The 19,700-nt window shown below is 39.2% G+C and overlaps 1 protein-coding gene across 10 annotated transcripts in view; it reads right to left on the reverse strand.

The window, feature by feature from the left end:
* NEO1 (neogenin 1) overlaps window positions 1–19,700 on the reverse strand; it is a 239,229-nt gene that overhangs the window by 116,618 nt on the left and 102,911 nt on the right. For all 10 annotated transcript variants that reach the window (XM_075431268.1, XM_075431267.1, XM_075431271.1 and 7 more), the window contains exons 4-5: window positions 18,161–18,314; window positions 9,705–9,841 (exon numbers count right to left, since the gene is read on the reverse strand). In XM_075431268.1, coding sequence (XP_075287383.1) covers window positions 9,705–9,841; window positions 18,161–18,314 — 291 coding nt within the window. The remainder of the gene's footprint in view (window positions 1–9,704; window positions 9,842–18,160; window positions 18,315–19,700) is intronic.

Raw genomic sequence — 19,700 nt, forward strand, 5'->3', positions numbered from 1 at the left:
AAAACGAGCGTTTTCTGTAACTGACTGTCTAGGCCAAAGGTACTGATAGCAACCTCAGCTTACTTTTTTTAAAAAAAGTATTTTTAAAAAGTATTTTTTTCCACAAAGTAGCAGCTGGTTGAAACCCCCGTTAATATGACCTTAATTTATTAGAAATTCTAGTCGAAAGAGAAACCAGCTTTTACAATTCCCTTAGTTCAATATCAGTTTCTACACTGTAGACGTTTAAGACACCGATGCTTAATTTAGTAACATTTTCATTATCCCCAAGGATTACTCAAGAACATTTACAAGGAAAACCACTGGTATGAATTGCACAGGTTCCTGATAATTTGGTTTCATCTGTCTTAATGGTATTTGATATACATATATAAATAAATTACAAAGCTTTTTTTAATTCAAAGTGTACCTCATCTTCCTTTATGTGCAGTTCTGGAGACACTACCTCCCACCCCCCACGCAACTCAGCTATGGGCACCTAGCCAAAAGGGGTCTCATCTTTCTCCTCTAACACCTAACCATTTTGGGCTGTTTTGCAGTTGTTTTTTCAGTGCCACAAAAATCTATTCCAAAACCATGTAGCACCTATGTAACACAAAGAAAATTTTTCCAAACATAACCAAATTGTCTACAACAGACGCTTCATGTAAAAGAACCTCATCATTAATGGTTGTCAGGTACTCAGAAAAAATACTCTTTTAAGAGAAAAGGCCTGCCTTGCAACACTATTACCTACAGACCACTGTGGCTCCACCTGCATTGCAGTGTTACCACTGTTGGGCTGCTCCAGACAGCTCGTCCCCAGGATGGTGTCCAAACCCAGAACTGCCACATCCGTGGTCCTTCCTGCCGGTCAGTGGGAAGTCACCACTGCTGGGAAGAGCACATACTGCGAGCTGATGTTTCTTGGATGCAGCAGGGCATGACATTCCCAGTCACGGCATGATCAAAGAGTGGGATGCATTTCAGGTTCCCAACCACAGCCTTTCTCATCCTGTGCCAGAAGCTTCAGAGAGATGGTACACCCATTTCCAGTTCCTCATCTTGGTCTGCCAGTGGGTGGATATGATGCTCTTATAGTTGAATATACCACACTCACATCTCTGCACCACAGTTCAAACCAAAAAACATCTGTTATTGTACTGAATGCCTAGTCTGTGAAGCCTCCACACCACCTCATCAACCTGTGAACGTTTCATACCAGAGTGGATGCGCCTCTACAAGGCACACACATAACCTGTCTTCACTACCAGGTTTCAGTAACCCTCCTGTACCTGCCCTGACCACAGGAGTTAGACCCTGCTCACAGGCACAGCACAAAACACAGCAGGCAGCTGTCTCTGCTCAACCCTGACACCAAGTAAGGTCAGGAAACCACCCCAGCCCTAAGCTTCGTGGAGTGTTTGCCCCCTTTGAGCACTGAAAAACAAGAGGAACCAGCAGGGCAGAGATCATCGCTTGTGAAGGCTGCCCAACGCTTCTCGTTACAGCATTCAGTTTCCATTGTCCTGTAACACCACCACTGAATTTTAAACACTTGCACTGATACAAGGGAATTCTCCTTCAAAATGCTAGCAAAGCTCATTCATCATTTTTGGAAATACGATTAAAGAGAACAAATTTTTGTGCCCCTATTAAGTACTATGGCAAGCTGTCCTCAACAAGCTTTCTTGTCCTATGCTTCTGTCCAGTTCTTGCCATATTTCAAATGTTCCTCCTGGTCTCAGAAAAACACCAAGACACACCAAAAAAAAATTTACAATGGTTCACCAGCTACAGAGTGAGATTTAGAAAATGAGCAGCTACAAAGAGAGGCAATCAGAGCGGTTCTACTGAGCCCAAGTCCTGTATAATTGTTAGTGGGCAACAGAAATCAGATCACAGTATCTTTACACACCACAAAAGTGTGATGTTTTATTTATTTCTGTGGAAGTTTACATTTAGTATTAAAAATTATGCATCTCATGTAGACGGGCATTTTTGGTCTCCAGGTAAAGCCTGAGCAAATGATGTAGTCTTAAGACACTGCTACCATCTCCTTCCACCCTATTCCACGTATGCTTCTGAATATCTGTTTATAACTTTTTCAGTAGTAGCATTATCCTTAAATGTGACAGAGGGAAAAATTACTCAAAAATTATTTATATTCCTATTGAGTTGAAATCACAAGTAAACTATATAACTCCTTAAACATTAAAACTGTACTTCAGAGCAGCAGCAAGGACCATTAGAAAGTCTTTTCAGATAACACAGTGAAGTGCCATGGTACTGACCACAATTACAGTGAGTTCAGCGCATACACCTTCCCATGTCAGACTCCTCTGACCTACAGCGTTTCTTTTGTGTCACTACGGAACAACAGACCATCAATGGAAGTCACACTACAGTTTCAAGGGGAAGAAATAACTTGTATGAAGCTGAGGTATTCTTTTTACCATTAACAGCTTCCCCATCCAGAGTAGTTCCGAGATAACCAGAAAAAAACAATACTTTGTCCCAAGTACGAGCCTTTGACAGCATCAGGTTTAGTGCAGTATCTTCTGAATCTATAACTGAAGTGCAGCCTATTATCAAGATACAGCACTGAGGTTAATTAGAAACAGAAATCAATAAAGATAATCTAGAAGGTATGAGAAAGGTTTTAGCAATTTTCAGTGTCGGTTCAAATTTCTCCTCTAGAACTGTTTCCAATAACAATGAAACCTTAATGCAAAAATAAGAGTTACCCAGACATATTCTTCTGTTGCTCCATGATTTAATGTGCTTTTCCAACATCTACAGTCTCCCAAGAAGGATGGCATTATCTCCTTCCCAAGCATCTGTCACAGATGAAGATCTGGTTGGATGTACTTTTGGAAGGCAAGCCCAAGATTCTTTACGTTAAGGCTCTTCCTTCTACAACTGTTTTGATTTTTAAAAAAGTCTTAAGTTTAACTCCAGCTGGTTAGTAAATATGACTGAATCAAACTGTTCTTCGTGCAAGACAAGGAAATGGAGTAGACCGGGTTGAACGCTCCCTCTTTGCAACCTCAGAAGGAAATAAGGCAACGGTGACCGACACAGATGATAATGATGCAACACAGGAGTCAGCCTGCTTCCTGCGCATTAAGTTTAGGAACAGTTTTTCCCCAACGTTTCTTGAGATGTTTAAAAAAAAAATGTTTAAAATAAAGCTACAGGGAAAGGGCCGTGGCATTGTGACTCACTTCACACTTCCGGATACATCTTCACCTTTTAATGATGAGAGGGGACCTATTTGCCCAGAGTCCTGTTTCTCACTAATAGTCATTTTTCAAACTATATTTAAAGCCTCGTCAATAGGTTTAGCCTAAATTGTTCCCAAGTATAAACAACAGCCCACAAATAAAAATGTATTAAAAGGAGCATAATAACAACTAGTTTTTAAGCCAAGATCTTCAAACACAAAAACTTCACTGCCTGCCACCAATAGCCAAAGTGTTCTCTGTGCCAGAACCACCCATCACACCAACAGCAAACAGAATGGCTACACGAGAAGTAAAGCTGACCAGCTACAAAGGTTCCAGATCACTTCTCAGAAAGTCTGACCTAAGCACCCTTCCACAGATTTGTGTACGCTGAGTTTCTTTCCTCTTTTGGGTGCACCAAACCTTGCTCCAAGTGTTAGCGACCCAAAATTTCACCATCTCTGAGACGGTTTTGCATGTCGCAAAGCATCAGGTATCCTGCACTGACAGAGGAATGTTTCAGCTGGTGCAGTCTAGACCACCAACCAATTATGGTTCTGTTGTGTCATAATAACATCATCTTTTCAAACCTGATTTGTGTCACTGACTATTAATTTAAAACCTACCGGGCTAGGTAGGTAGACAAAATATAGACTTTATCTCACCTTTTTTTTCTAATTATCTAAATTACTACCCAGTCCTTGCACACAAAGCACAAAAAAAAGTCTTCTTACACTGCAATATATGTATTTTTTGCCAGAATAAGGATTTTCCATTAGCATAAGGCTTTTCAGCTACACTGTAAATATTTCCAGCATTTCCTTTCAAAGCACAAAACTGGTAATTCTATCAAAACACTTCTACTGCATTTGTTTTTTTCCACACAGTTTGCTCTGGCAGTACAAACGAGGCAGTGATCAGCCTATTGCCATGTGCAACCTCTGATTTATCACCACAGATACCCAAAATAAACCTTTCCTTTAATTTTGTTTCTAATTTTAATACATTAACACAGCAAAGCATTTAGTACAATATTTAATATATGCTATCGGACACTGAATGCTGTCCTAGATGACAATTTTCTGCAATTTCAAAGAACACTGAAAGGTGGTAACACAGGCAAGAAAAAACCGCAATTCTGACTCTTCTCACACAAATGCAGCGATTCATTTATGTTAAAGACTTCAGATCTACCACAACAATTTTATAAGGAAACTGAAAATGGAAATCTTTTTTGTTTATTAGTTTCTGGTTCACTATTAACTGCAGTAAATATTTCAAGCAAATGAGAAAACTCCCTCTAAACTCATTATCTACAACAGAAGCACTGAGATAGGCGACAGGAAGCTCACGCAGTGATCTAACCCGCGTCACAGTATTTGCAGAAATCCCAGGGGCGCTGGGCACAGTAATAAATTTGAAATATCTCCCAGATGAAGAATGAACTTATAACCTTCTCCACATTTGACTGCCACTATGGCTCTTCTGGGCCGCAGGTTTTAGAACAAACAGAAGCCAGCCGACTAGACTTTAAATACATTTCCTACTTGTTTCCCCAGCTTTTCTTTCACCACTTTCCACTCTCATCTAACGGAAATACTACAGATTCTTTCACTACTGGTGAGAGCAAAACAAATTTTTCCACTCAATTCATTACATGTGTTGTAAATAAATCTGGTACCCAGCACCATTCCTCCTGCTGACAGCAAGGGGAAGGAACACTGTCAACACAGCTCACAGAAATTTGACTTCATACTGCAGCCTTTCAGACACCAAATCATTGCCTCCCTTCACGGGAAGTAACCTACCCTGGCAAGGGTAGAGACTGTGATGAGACACGCTTCTTGCACCCAAGCTTAACTCAGGGAAAAGCGAGTCAGTACAAAGCTGTATGCATATTTTATCCATTCGATATTTGTCCCCGAAGACAATCTCAAATGTGGATGGAACTCAGAAACGTTCAGCTTTAGGGGCTGAGACTCAGTCGCAGATTTTCCTCCTGGACTTTTCATGTTCTCTGCCATATTCAAACCACTTCTCAAATGTGCAAGTCAAAAACATGGCTTGAGACGCATGGGTCCAGGAAATCTCCAGTTCATGCACACGTAACTAGAAACTTATCTTTTCTGTAACTCTGATGCAGAGCAGTCTTGTGAGTTTGCTGCAAGGTGTCTCCTCACTTTGTGGCAACGTGCATCTTCTTCTTTTCAAAGAAAAGGCCTGAAAATTGTGCTTCCAACAGACCCATCACTGAGCCGGTGTTCGGTCAGTTGCTCTCTAACCCATTCTGGTCAAAATGATTTAACACAGCTCAAACCAGCCTAAAAAAAGCCTGGTTTACATTAACTAAAGTGCCTTAGAGCTCACAAAAAGCAGCTGAGCAAACAGATGACAGCGGGGCTGTGGGGAGGAGAGCAGTGGACACAGTGCCCACCTTTGCAGCGGGCACCGCCACACTGCGAGGACGGCAGAACAGTTGGGGTCACCCAGCAGTACACCCAGAATTCATTCCAGGCGGGTACTAGAAGCTACACCAAAACCAACCGCCTTCCAAGGCATACTTCAGACTTTCAGTATTTTGAATTCCCTGGGCATTTCTCAAAAAGTCCCTTCATACTGTATCAAAGGATAACCGGGTTTAATAAAGGGTTGATTCAAAGATGTTTCACAGATAAATGTGCAAAGAATGTTACTAACGACAAAAACAGGTATTCTTCTATGATTCTTTCTTTTGTCCTCCTCAAAAATGCAAGCTACATTAAAAAGATACTTTCTTTTCCCCAAATCCACCTAAAATTTAAATGATTTCTCAACTAAAAACACTTTCAGTACCATTATTTACTTTAGTCAGTAGTGAAATACTAATTTTTCCAGTATTCTTAGGACCTGTATTGCATAGCTTTTGCATAGTCATAGAACATTCATTTTCCATCATCCTCTGAATAAAATGAAAGTCTCATAACTCTAGCTCCCAGACACACATTATAGACAAAGACACTGAGGCAACAAATTTGTGGAATACGCTTCTGGGCCCTTAAAGTACCTTTCTAGTTGAGTACTCCCTTCTAGCTAAAGCCATTTTTCCAGATTCAGTCCCTCTGCAACACATATAGGGAAACTAAATCAAGTAATTTTGTTAAACCAAATATTAGAAAGCTTCCCTAACTTTTTTTTTTTTTTTTTCAAATGACACAGGGTAGCCTGCTCAACAGACTACCTCCAGGTCTGTGAAACAGATGGTATCTTTAAACTTCACCAACAGGATCTGAGTAAACTCCATCAGTTTAAGGTAACATCTGAATTCAAGATGGTGCCAAATATAACAAAAAAATACAATCTCCCACGGCTGATCACTTCATATGCTTGTATGCAGTCGGAAATAAGACGTCTTCAATTATCTCCCATTTACCTTAAGCAAATCCACAAGCACCACCACAAAACGTACGTATTCCTTGCCAGCTGAGTACAGCACACACCTCAACGTGACACACGTTGCGGTACCCTTCCCTTTAATGACAAAGGTCCACAACTTCGTCCTCACTGTCATGGAGGAACGAGTATTCTGGTAATCAGCCCAACACAGTGGACGCGTGGCAGCTTGCTGCCACTGGTGCCACATCAAGGAGAAAAGCATGTTAGCTTCTAGGTTTTTAGATCCTTGCTAAAGAACATAGAAAAGCTGGTGTTGGAGCACAGTAACACTTAATGAGCAGTCTTTTTATTCTGTGTACAATTTAAGCTTTCAGATGGATGAAGCGGGTTGTTTTAACTACCTGCAAATTTCCGTCAATCTGGACCTGGCACTGCAGGGAAATCTCAGTTGAGGCACCAACAGGAACGCCATTTCACTTCAACTGTCCTAACACTGTCAGATAAAGCCATCCTATGCACACTTGCGGAGAGATCTGCAAATGTCTCACTGAATTACCATCATGAAACGTTGATAGATGGAAAAAAAGACTGGCCATCTTAGTACAACCTCTCGTATGCTACTCAAATCTACAAACAAAAAAATCCAGGTGCTTCAAGAAAGAGATGCTGAAAAATACATCAGGCAAGGGAATTAAATACCCCCAAAACTGAATTCTTCTATGAACTTCTGCCAGACTAATTTCTAAGAATGCCATAGGAAGCTTAAATTAAGCAAAATCATGGAGCTATTAGGTGGGAAGAGATGACAATTTTTCTAGTCTAGAAGAAAATGATACAGTGACCAGATAACAGTTACTCAAACTATTCACCCCTTCACCAAATTACAGTAGTGCAGAAATACAATTACTCTCTACAGTGACTTCTCAAAGGAAAGTAGAAATTAGAACCAAGTAGAAAAATCAGAAATGCACCTTTCCAAAATGTATTCTGTGTAATCTTTAATATATTTTAATACTCAAGCATTAAAATAAATCCTTTTTTTTTTTTTGTGCCGGGCATATAAGAAAAATTCAGCACAAAAGAATTGGCAGAACATTTTCTAAATCTTCACAACCAAATACAAAAGTCACTTACTTTGGCTTAGATAAGGAGCAAAGAGTGCTCTCAAGGTCACTTTCACCCCCCAAGTGACCTGGCTGTGTATCCTACATTAAGGCTATAATCTCAGACTTATCTATGACTGACTTAGCTTAATTGCATCATATCATTAATATTATTAATTTCTGCCGTTGCCCATAAGATTCAAAGCCTCTTGTCCATTCTGTAGAATATACAGGAACTAAATTAAATGCAGCGCACAGTGAGTTGTACAAAAGTATCATAAAGTGCTACAAAGCATGGAAGCATTTAAAAAGGCAGAGGACCTGTCTTGATTCTTTTGGCCCAAGAAACCAGGTAAGAAAAACGTGCTGGGTTTTCTGCATGCCCAGCATTTGCTGGCTTCCAAAACGCTTTGAGTCAAAGCAGAGCTATATTGCATTTGAACAGCTATCACCGAGAATGCATTTTTCAAATATTCTTCCCCAACTTCTAAAGCGCAGAGCTAGCTAGCATGTTTCTGTACCAGTAACCTACCGCAAGCCACAGACCTGCTCAGGAAGGCAGTCCCAAGACCGGTACGGAATAAAACGCAAGGCGAAGCTCAAGTTACAAGCAGCAGGTACCAGTGCAAAGCGAGCACCGAGTATGTTCTCAGGAGAGTATCGCCCCTCCCGATATGTTCGTTCAGAAGGTGCAGAATTTGTTTGTGCTCAGTTTTACATAGATATGGTTAAACACAGCTGTGAGAAAGCAGAAATGCTGCAGATGCCAGTATAAACCTTCTTTCATACTTCACTTCCTAAAGAGGAACAGAGGAAGACTTTCGCTGGCCAATACTGAGCAACTCTTGTTGTTCTTTCTTCATATATATGATTTTTTTAAACTTAACTGACCTTCTCTAGCTCTTCTACACCAGAAACATAGCCGTATCTCAGAAGTTCCAGGCCAGACACATAAAATGTATCATCTTAAATATATATGCCTGGAGTACTAAAATTTGTCGAACTTCCATACGTTTTGTTGATAGAGAATTAAGAACTCTGCTAACATTCCTTTACCTAACATTTCCTTGCACCAGAATAGTTACGATACCACGTAAAACAATACTTTTTGAGTGTCACAAAGGTTTTGCCTATATATAAGCCTTCCTTTATGACTGTTCAGTGATTAAATGTGTCCTGTCTGACATATTTTTAAGAAAAACTTTCTAGTACCACAATCCATTGTAAAACAAGTCAGTTAAGCTCTTACAAGGATACTACATATTTGCACCACTCTTACACACCACTAAATTCTAGCTGAAGAATTTTAAACCAATATTAAGATCCAATTAATAAAAAAGACACATTTCCTCAAGAAATGGAAGAAAGGTGAAGAAGCCGAACTTCTGCCCTTTTTCTTGCCTGCTCCTTAAGAAGTCTACTTTATCTGCACGTTACGTACATAAGATGTTTTCAAAACAACACTATCAACATTGCAGTATTGCTTCTATTAAAAACAGCTTTCAGCAGTAAGCAAGACAGTTATACACACAATAAATCAGAGTATTACTAAATAAGTATCTCAGCTTTTATCTTCTGTCAAGCTCCTTGAAAACAACAGTATATTTAAGGATTCTGAGAAATACTTTTTATATGTCCTTTTTAAGGAAGGCCGAAGTAGTAGTATTGCAGGTAATTTTCATATGTGATTAGCGCCTCTGTGACCTTTGTCCTCCTTTAGAAAATTACATGGCATTGACTACATTTATTATTGAGCATATACAGCAGCTTTTAACTTTGCTCAAGATGTATTACATAAGCAAACTCCTCATTTGAATAATTACAAAATTATAAGCAGTTTTAATTAGAAGTCAGAGTAACACATAGAAGAATCTCTATAACAGAATGGGGGTGAGGGGTGTTTTGCGTTGGTTTCATTTTTTTTTAACACAGGGCACAAAACCCAGCAGAGTCTTTAACTGATCACACAGTGAAGCTCTTGTGAAAAGTTATCTGGAGCTCTTTCTCTCTGAAAATTACTTACCTTGAACTGTAAGCTCTGCTTGAGCTTCAATCGTCTCGTTTCCATTATCCGCTATGCAGGTGTACGTCCCAACGTCCTCTTCCGTAACATCACTGATCTCCAGACTACCTCCCGCCAGGAGAAGAAATCTTTCATAGCTGTGCAAAACAGGACATACGGGTGACTTCATGGACAAATTGGCTCAAATAAAGTGTTACCAGAGAAGCACACTCAAGTCCTCTGCCTGAAAAGTCTACATAAACCAACACAGCGTTTACTTGTAACGTTCCTGGGTGCCATTTACAAGGAGTCACGTTAGAGAGAGAAACTTTTAACTAGATGATCAAATTCCATACTTGGGCTTCACATTAAAATTTAGTTCAAATATATCAATTCCACAGGAGTAGCATCTTTCTGCACTTTCAGCTTCACTTGTTCTTAATTAAATGTGATCCTAGGTATCTAGACAATAGCAACTAGAACTTAAGAAAAATGAAATAACATAACCACGTCATTAAAAATCTTGCAGATACAGCTGGAATGGCTTACTGCTTGAAAAGCTAAGTGAACCATAATATGCCAGACTTATGCCTGTAAAACATAAGGAACAGTAATGTACATTATATAATGCAGAGCAACTGAAATTTTGTATAAAGATAGACATTCAGTAAAGTGCAGGATTTCAGACTAAGATATAGGTTAGAAAAAATTCAAGAGAAATTCAAAAAGTCAGCAAAGCTTCTGCACAGAATTTTCTCCCTCTGACTTGCAAAGGGTGGGGAGAGGGTTTATAATTCAGGTCTTCTAAACTATCTGCTTTTAATGCTAAATGTAGTAGCTATATGTAGCATTTTATACTACATGTAGTACTCTCAGCACCCTTCTCCCATTGCAACCATCATTCTCCTTCTTATGATACCAGTTCACACAAGAGTTTTCCAAGATTCTTCATCGCTCCAAGCATCCACAACCAAATGCCAATAACACTACCACAACCCAAAGCCAAGACAACAAGTCATGACTGGGTGCTGATCCAGAACCATTCTTGTTTGCAGCTGAAAAATGAGTCTACCCGATGGCTTCCTTCCTGGCTTTATCAAGCAATGGCTTAGGGGGCAGGACTGAATTGAAATCTTTCCAAATAATTGAATAGAACCTTACAACAATTATCTATTTTGGTCTCTACAGTGTGGCCAATGTACAAAAATCAACCTAATTGCGCTCTCCATTTGAAATTTTACTAGAATTACATTAGTAGAACCAATGCTTTTACCAGCTTGGAAAGGTAAATTCTTAGGAAGGACACAAAGACTTTTGACTCACCTAATTACCACATTAATATTGATTTATGTTACTACTATAATTGTTTATCAAAGTTCTGCTTAAGCACATTCTAAAACTGAACAAATAAAATTATTATTGGAATGAAAGAAACCAGTCTTAGAAACATCAAAGGAGATTTCCTACCCAGGTCCACCATAAGGAAAGGCACCGTTTCCATGACCTAGTAACCGGAGAATTACAAAAAGTTTGTTTTGTAGGAAGTGCAGTGAATTTGAGTGAAGATACAAGCAAGTTTGAAAAAACATATGAGGAGCTTTAAAAAGAGGAATGCTTGAAGAAATAGTAGAGGAGTATGTGGACAGCATTGCGAACAGGTTCTAGCTAAGAGGAAAACAGCAATAAGTTCGTCATTAAACCTGTTTTGGAATCACTCAACAGTGATTCAAGGACAGAAGGTGAGAGATGAGAGACATAACTTGGATTATTTTCATAGAATTTTATGGTCATTGCAATCAAAAAAAGGCAGAAGCCTCCTATCATGGATCAGATTAAAAATTATGTAGAAAAAAATAGGAGCTTTAGTGGTAATCAAAGATAGTGAAGGATGATCCATCTCCTTTCTCAAGCAATAAAAATCTGTACAAAGTAGATGTGAACAGGAGCTGCCAAGACTGTATCACTGGCCCCCCCCCTTCCTTTGTTCTATTTACGTGTAGTCTATACAGGTATATTGATTAGATCTAAACCACTAAGTCTGTTGAAGTTCGCACAAAGAAGATGAACCTAGACATCTTGGACTATGTCACCTCCAAGGCAAATCTGACCACCTACGCAAGTTCTAAGACCATCTAAAAAGATGTAAGAAAATGATGCTCTTCCCAATTCTTGAACCTCCTTGTCTACATCTGGACATCGACAGTCCACGAACACAGAAGAGCTTCCCAAACACTGTCAAGGTGAACAGAAACAATGTCACTGAAGCTTATTTGTGAGAATGGCATGTGAGACATGTTAACGCTGCACTGAAATCATGCCTAAAGAAAAATAAATAAGACACGTCTGGACCTTGACACATCCACACATGCAGTTTTATCTTCTTTTATTATGTAAAACAGCTTATTTGATATTTGATCTAGCATTTGTGGTGAATTTAATTGATCTGAGTAGTGTATAATCCGCTGAAGGCTAAGATGAAAGCAAGAAATGGAGCCAACTGGTAACTGTGCTACATCTACCAGTGACAGGATACAAAACAGGAAGGCAGGCTGTGCAGCAAGAACTGACTGAATGCAAGAAGCTCAGGCTAACAAAACTGCAAAGGAATGATAAAAAGCTATACAGAATGTTAGTGTCATTTCAATGACATATAGTGCCTTTTTCCGGATATCCACCAACTTCCATCGTTATCCACGTGAAAACAAACACATGCCTTACGATGCTCATTTTCCCACAGCCAGCCTGTGGAACAGTGAAGCAGCACGGGCATGGCGAGGCCGCAGACTATCGTGGTTATTAACCAGCAAGTAAGATGTTACTAAAACTATAACAAAAAAATTACTAGACCGTGTCACATTAGGCAACAAGAGTTTGTTATGTAGGATCTCAAAAGCTACTTGCAACATGGTAGCAGTTACATGAATTTTCCTTTTCGTCAAGAAACAAGGGTATATAGTTTTCAGCCACCTAAATTGCATGCTATACTTCTATTATCTTTGACTAATTTCCTCAAGAAATCCTGCGGTGGAGTCCAGAGTTTACCAGGATGTAAACCAACACAAGTTCACCATTGTTAAAAACGTGGAAGAAAACAACCAATCTGTCCAACTCCCTGGTGATTCCTTCTGTATGCATTAGCTGCGGAAGAATTCTGGGCTTAAAGCAAAATTGCTTTTGTAATAAAGTAAAAATATCTTAATTTTGTAAGGACAACAAAACATTTCCACAAAAGAATGAAGCAATTGGATTTCAGACACTGGAGACAAAGAATCAGCTTAATATAAAAGTGGTAACATAATTTAAAGTGTCATTAAAACCAAAAAAGATTGATCATTCAAATGTCAGAGCACAGCAAAATCAAATTCAAGCCTTTTACATGCATTCCATACAGCCCTCAGTTACACACTCGTAAGATACAATTACTTGAGCTACTTTGGATACCTAACTCTCATGCTTTTTTTATGTTCATTATCACACAATACAGTGAGCCTTTATTAATTTACTCTATTCAAACAGCCAGGTATACCCTGAGGTTTTAGTGCCTTTTTTCCCTTCTTTTAAATTACTATTCCCAAAACATCTCATAATCTATTTGCAGTCTTGGTAAAGTACAGCAGATAAAATTAGACAGTAAATTAGATTATTTTGCGGAATCTACTACCAGAAAAATCTCCATAATTACTTCGCTATGTTTAACCTTTACTAAGTTGGGCAAGTGTAATTCACTTAATACGGATCACTCGGAGTGCCTGGCAAACAATAATCTGTAGTAATTTAAAATATCACACATTCGTGTGAGGTATTAAGGAAAAAATCCTCAATTAAGAATACGCATGTGATTGCACAATTAAAGACTTCATTTAAACGCATACAGTAACAATCTAAAATTAATGTTGCACATGCAGCCTCAGCTTTGTAATCTTCCCCCGTTAGAAAACGACCAACCATACAACCATGTTGTAGTTTTCTGTAGGCACTTCTCTGTGACATGAAATTTTGCTCAACTGAACAGCCCAATATCACCCAAGAATTAGCTGTACTTCAACAGCCTTATTGAAACAATATCACTGCTCAGGTCCTTTCACCTGTTTCTTTTCAGATTAACAGTCTTGTTTACTGCAACTTTTTAAAGAATTTCTTGCAGTACACGCATTTGTATTTTCTTCCCCATAAACACCCTAATCTAAATTCAGTTACACAATATATGCTGCTTGAGCACACGCTGATCCACACGCTGGAAAGATTTCAAAGCAGAACATCATCTTCCAAACACTGGAAACTCAGTGCCCATCTCCCAAGCTCTGAATATCGGTCCTGGCAGCCATCTCACCTGAAATTTCCCTTTTCAACTTCAGAATCATTGAAAGCACAAAATTACTTTTGCATTTGCTAACAAATAGACCTTCATGCAGTAGGACTTTATAAAGATTTCTGTAAAGGACGTAAGATTTATTCAAATAGCTTTACACTTCAGTGGCTTCTCCTGATGCCTTCCATTTGTCTCTGCATTCTGCACATTCCTGGTAGAGATAGTACTCCCTCTAAGTTTACAGAGGAAATCCAGCTGAAGAAGTAGAATGCAGACCGGCACTGCTGACCCCGGCGTACGACAGGGCGGGTGTGCACTGGCAGGGCTGATGCTGAAGCACTACGAGCAGTATAGCCTGCGTCACAAGATTCTACACCTACGAACACATATGGGGTCTAGATGCTTGCTTCAAGTTTTGCAGCTCCAGTTTGGAGCTCTCAGCACCATAAATCTCAGCCTACAATAGCGCTTAGCCTTTTCCTTTCTTTTCAAGCAATGTAGTTTTGAAAAAATTATTACATGTCATGCAGATTATTAGGCTTGATGAGTAAGCCAGTTCAATGAAAAGCTTTCACCACAAGTCAAATAGTTTTCCCAGTGACAGGTTATCAGGTCCAATTTTCAACTTTGTGATTTCTTCTCTCTGGATTTGCGAACACACCAAGAAAGGCCTCCGAGGAGCAGACCACAGCCAGTCAGCCATGCCTAGACAAGGGCACACGGGTGGTGCGAGCTTACAGACACCCTTCCTCTGAACAAGCTGGGCACAACCTGGGAACTTCATAGACTTCTTTAGGAGGAACCAAAACGTCAGCAGTATAATTATCACATATTCCTTTAAAATCTTCAAGTTCACAAGTTCCGAAAGGATTCCCTGGAGTTCTAACAGTTTTACTACATTGGAAACTTTCAGCACTGCATTAACTTCACCAGTTTCTCACTCAACGCTCAAAGTTTCCTTCTCTCTCACTCAAATGAGTTTGGAAAATGCTTTATCATAGCAAACTAATTTCACAATATATTGCATGACAGGCAGCTTGTTTGAACAAGTGCCAAGACTGCCATCATTAAAGTTTACTCATATTTATCCATTAACAAATCTTTTTGCAGTCTTCGGCAAATATTCCACTGAAATTAAACAGCTTCCTTTTTTTCACGTCTTACAACAAATATTTAATTCCAAAACACCACCACTTCCAATCCTTAAAAATAATCTAGTTTTCCTATAAATATAGGCTCCTATACATATGCTCCTTAGCAATACAGATTTAAAGGAAAATATTTCATCTTTTATTAGATGAATTGCCACAGTTAAAAAGACAAAAGTAAAAATAATGTTCTGTGCCTAAACCACTTAACAAGGGGTAAAAATTCGGTAAATACCTGACCATGCTATGAAGTTCTGTTTCCTAACCCCGTAAACACACAGACACGTATCATCATATATGTATATATCTATGTTAACGTCTGTAACATGTGTGTATAGACAAATCCCACGATTTAAGAGCCTCACCCAGGTAGAAGGTACATTAAAACCTGTCCAGGTGAAAAGGATCGTTTTTTTCTTGGAATAAAGTAAAGCCATGCTAATAAGAAAAGTCTTACTTTTATATCAAAAGGGGATTTTAATAGAAATTAAAAGTTATTTAATTTGTAGTTAAATTAACAGAACATGCATAACAAGCTAAGGTACCTATTTTGCAGCAGTCTAACTGCAGGCTTTACTTCCACAAAGAATCTTAATTTTGAGTTCTAGAGATTTTCCAGTTATTCTATTCAAAAGAATAATACAACAGCTGTCAAGGCAAATGGAGTGCAAGAACTTTTTGCTGTCTGCTGTTTGAATCTCTTCTCTGTTAAGCCATAGTCATGTAGTAGACTTAACAGTTCTGGCACAGTTTGATCGCTTCAATGAACTACTAAAGGAAGTTTACTCCTACAGAGTGAAAAAACCCACAATTTTCTCCTTTACCTACCTTAAATGTAAAACCTATAATGAGCACACAGTTCACTGCAAGAAAAAAAATGCTAAGTGTTGTATCAAGAAAAAAAAAAAAATTAAAAATCAATTTCATCAGCCAGGTGACTCTCCTCACTCATCTTCAGCCAGATCACAAAGGTTGTGTAGCACAGCAAGTCAAAAGAAATACAATTCTCATTGTTCAAAACCCTTATCTACTCTTTCTTGGTTCTACCGTTGAGCAAGAGGAAACATTTGTTTCAAGTGGAAGCGGAATATTTCTTTCTCTTTGCAACTTTATCCTCCTTAATGAATACTCCTCCAGAGGACGCGACAACCAGCAGGTTCCAAGAACATACCAGCAGCTGCAGTTTTCAGTTTGGCGAGAGGCTTTCCCTGGGCTTGGCAGAGAACGCGCACAGCTCATTTGCTGCAGGAACAGGGAAATGTTTAGTATAAGGGTGTTTGGGAAAGCGGACAGCCTTGTGGCTCCCGCCTCGCCACACAGTGTCCATGCGACAATGGAAAGATGCCCAAGCAAAAGCAGCATCAAGCAAAGAGCTGATGACAGCATAGGGGAAGCACTCTTCTGACAGCCCATGCTGACCACCGGACACAGGCTTCACAGGGGGATCTGTACTTGCAGCACAAGTCAGCCAGAACCCATTCTTGTAAGACAGGGACACAACACTAAAAACTAACGCTAAATATTCTGGAAAATCAGGTCATCCATGGTTCAGATTGTGCACCTAAAGAGATCAAATATGTTTACGAATGTTATGCCACAGCTTTCCAATAAAATTTCTCACTTTGAATTTTGGAAAGTAAAAAGTATTTGTGAAGCCCCCAGGTTATCATGACCACCTGCACAGAAAAGCTCGTAACGAATTAACAGCACTGTATTCAGAGCAGGATTTTAAAATTTGGGCTCTATATCAAAAAAAAACGAGGAGAAAATGAAAAGGAGAGCCCTTTAGTAAATGAGCTTTAACCTCCTTGTGCACCGAATGTGGCATAGCCTAGAGAAAAGGGGGGCAGCAAAAATTTATAAAGATATGACATGACTTCATTTTACATGCAAGAAAAAGAAATTAAGATCTTACCAGGCACATTTATTCTGACATTTCATCACACCTGATTGTGTAACTCTAATGAGGCTGTACCATCCTTCTTACAAAAATGATTTCCTATACTTACAAACATGAATTAAATCATGTGCCATCAGATTGGCACCAGCACAATTTCTCAGTGGCATCAGCACTGTTAGTCAGTACCCACAGCAGCTTGCATTTTCCAGATAAAGACAGATCAAATTACAAGCCCTGGATTTCTTAATTTTACAGTTGCCAAAAAGATATATATTACTATTACTGATACTGTAGCAACACTTGCACATTCCTTTAGCTGTTCCCTATCTCAGCCATACCATAATACAACTTTACCCCTTGTTGTTTCACGATTAACTTGTTTCTACATTAATCTTACCATTGACTTTGAGGGACACTGAGAACATTCAAGTGTAATTTCCTTGTTCTAGCAAGTATGTTCATTAGATACACAAAAAGATAGCTTTCCTTCACAAGATTTTTTCTGCTTTTTTATACGTATTTTCTACTATGTTCTTTGGAATGAATACACCAGCAATGTCAGGGTATAATAGAGTTGTTTTCATTTACGGCATTCCTGAAAGCCCACAGTTTTTTAAATAATGCCTAATACTTTAATACTCTGTTTTAATGAGAAATTATGGAATTCTGCTTTAAACACTTATTCTTAAATTCTTACAGAACATTCAGGACACACTGGACATCTTCATAGCAGAAACTAACGCGAGTGCATGGCTTCACACACCTAATAAGCCAACACAAAGAAGTCTCTGCTTTTCTGCATTGTCCTTATTCCCTTAATGGTTTCTTTTATTCCAGTGGCAACCTAGAAGTAATATATTCTTAATAACCTTCCTGCTTCAAATAAGATTTCTTGGTTTCAGGTGTCCGCAGCAAAAATACTATGAGATTGTTCCACGAACCTCATGAACTACCTTACTTGTCATAACACTCTGTCTAGAAGCCCTCCAACATTTGAAAACTAGTTTCTGTTCTCCTGGTTTAAAACTAAGCAGAAAAATTGTGCCCTTGTCTAAAATCATAACTCTGGCTGGATTCCTATCATTTTTACATAAAAATATGTATGTTAGCCATTACTCACCCTTCTGTGATAAGCTCTTCTTCATTTCTTGTCCACCTGATATACGGGGCTGGAAATCCTACGGCAACACACGGAAAAACCGCACTTTGCCCAGTAACTTTCGTAAGTGAAGAGGGCTGTCTCACAAACATCAAGTTTTGTGGCACCTCTGGATCTGCAAACATTTTGTAAATGACAAAGTTGTTACCAGATGCAGAATCAGAAGATGACCATATTAAAAAGAGCAAAATAAACATCTAATTTCTTTCCTGCATCTTCAGTGGATGGAGTCAGCACCTTACCTACACAAAGGGCCTTCTGTAAGAGACCCTCCCAGCCCCCCACGCAAACAGCTCTTTACCGTTTCCTCCAGACATGCAAACTGTTTTGCCACTGCTGGGAGTCCAACTCCTCAAACTCTCTGGGTAACAAATTTCAGCTAAAAGCTACAACCCTGAGACTGGAACTTCAACCAGCAAGTAGAGATTTAGTAAAGAAAGAAATAGGTTTGACTTGGTCCAGTCAGCCTTGGGCAATCACCTGACTTCAGCAGGTAGCTGCCTGAGAAAGTGCTTTTATGCAATGGAAAATGAAATTAACTGCAGCAGAGCCAACCCTAAGTGAAATAAAATAACTAGATAATTTGCACACTGAAGTATCACAAGCTGTATACTACAACAAAAACATACCATGGTTTTCCATCCTTATGGCAATTATGAATCCTCTGAATTAAATTTTGGTTTTGCTTTGAATTGAGCTGGAGAGGGTTTTGTTTCTCCTCTCCCCTTAAAAACAGGCACAAGCAAAGTGCATGTTTACTCAGCCTTTTACTACAGGAAAAGGCCACTTTGTTTGTGAGAATTGAAACCATACCCACCAACAAAGGCTGTTCAGCAACCCACTCTGAACTAAACTACCATCAATAAATATTCAGAGCAAAAGGCTATTTTTCTACTTTACTAAAAATATTCATGACTTCTCAAAATGCAACTTTAGGAAAAAGGTTCTAAAATAATTTTTCACTAGAACTGTATCCAAGTCACCAAGTGGCTCCAGTAACACCTGGACAGAAGATGCAGGTTGTACTCTTTGTCTCTGGAGTAACTTCAGCGTGTCTTGCACCGTTATTAGAGTGAGTTCCTACACAGCAACTATAGCATTTCTGCTGTGTTAGTTACCATAATCTTTTCTGCCAACTGCTCAAAAAACCCAGTGTTTATGCTGCATTAACTGCCGTATTCTCGATACTCAGATGTGCGCTTACAAGTTTGATGACAAGCAAGCTCCAGAACCGAACAAGCTATTTTTGCCTGCCTAAACGCAGGCAGACTATTCTGTACCTACGCTATTTCTGCTCACCGAAGGCCATTGTGTGCCTATCACACACAGGATCTGGCCCCTGTCTCACCTGGGACCTGTGTGATACCCACAGGAGCTTCTGAACATCATTGGGTTTGGTGTTCTTCAGCTCAAAGCGCTAAAAACAATAAGCAAGCTTTTACAGCACTAAGCTAAGGGCATGCACGTGCTCCAAGGTGGAACACGATGAGTTGCCAGGGTA

Source organism: Opisthocomus hoazin, chromosome 10 (genome assembly GCF_030867145.1).
Source record: "Opisthocomus hoazin isolate bOpiHoa1 chromosome 10, bOpiHoa1.hap1, whole genome shotgun sequence".
Lineage (NCBI taxonomy): Eukaryota > Metazoa > Chordata > Aves > Opisthocomiformes > Opisthocomidae > Opisthocomus > Opisthocomus hoazin.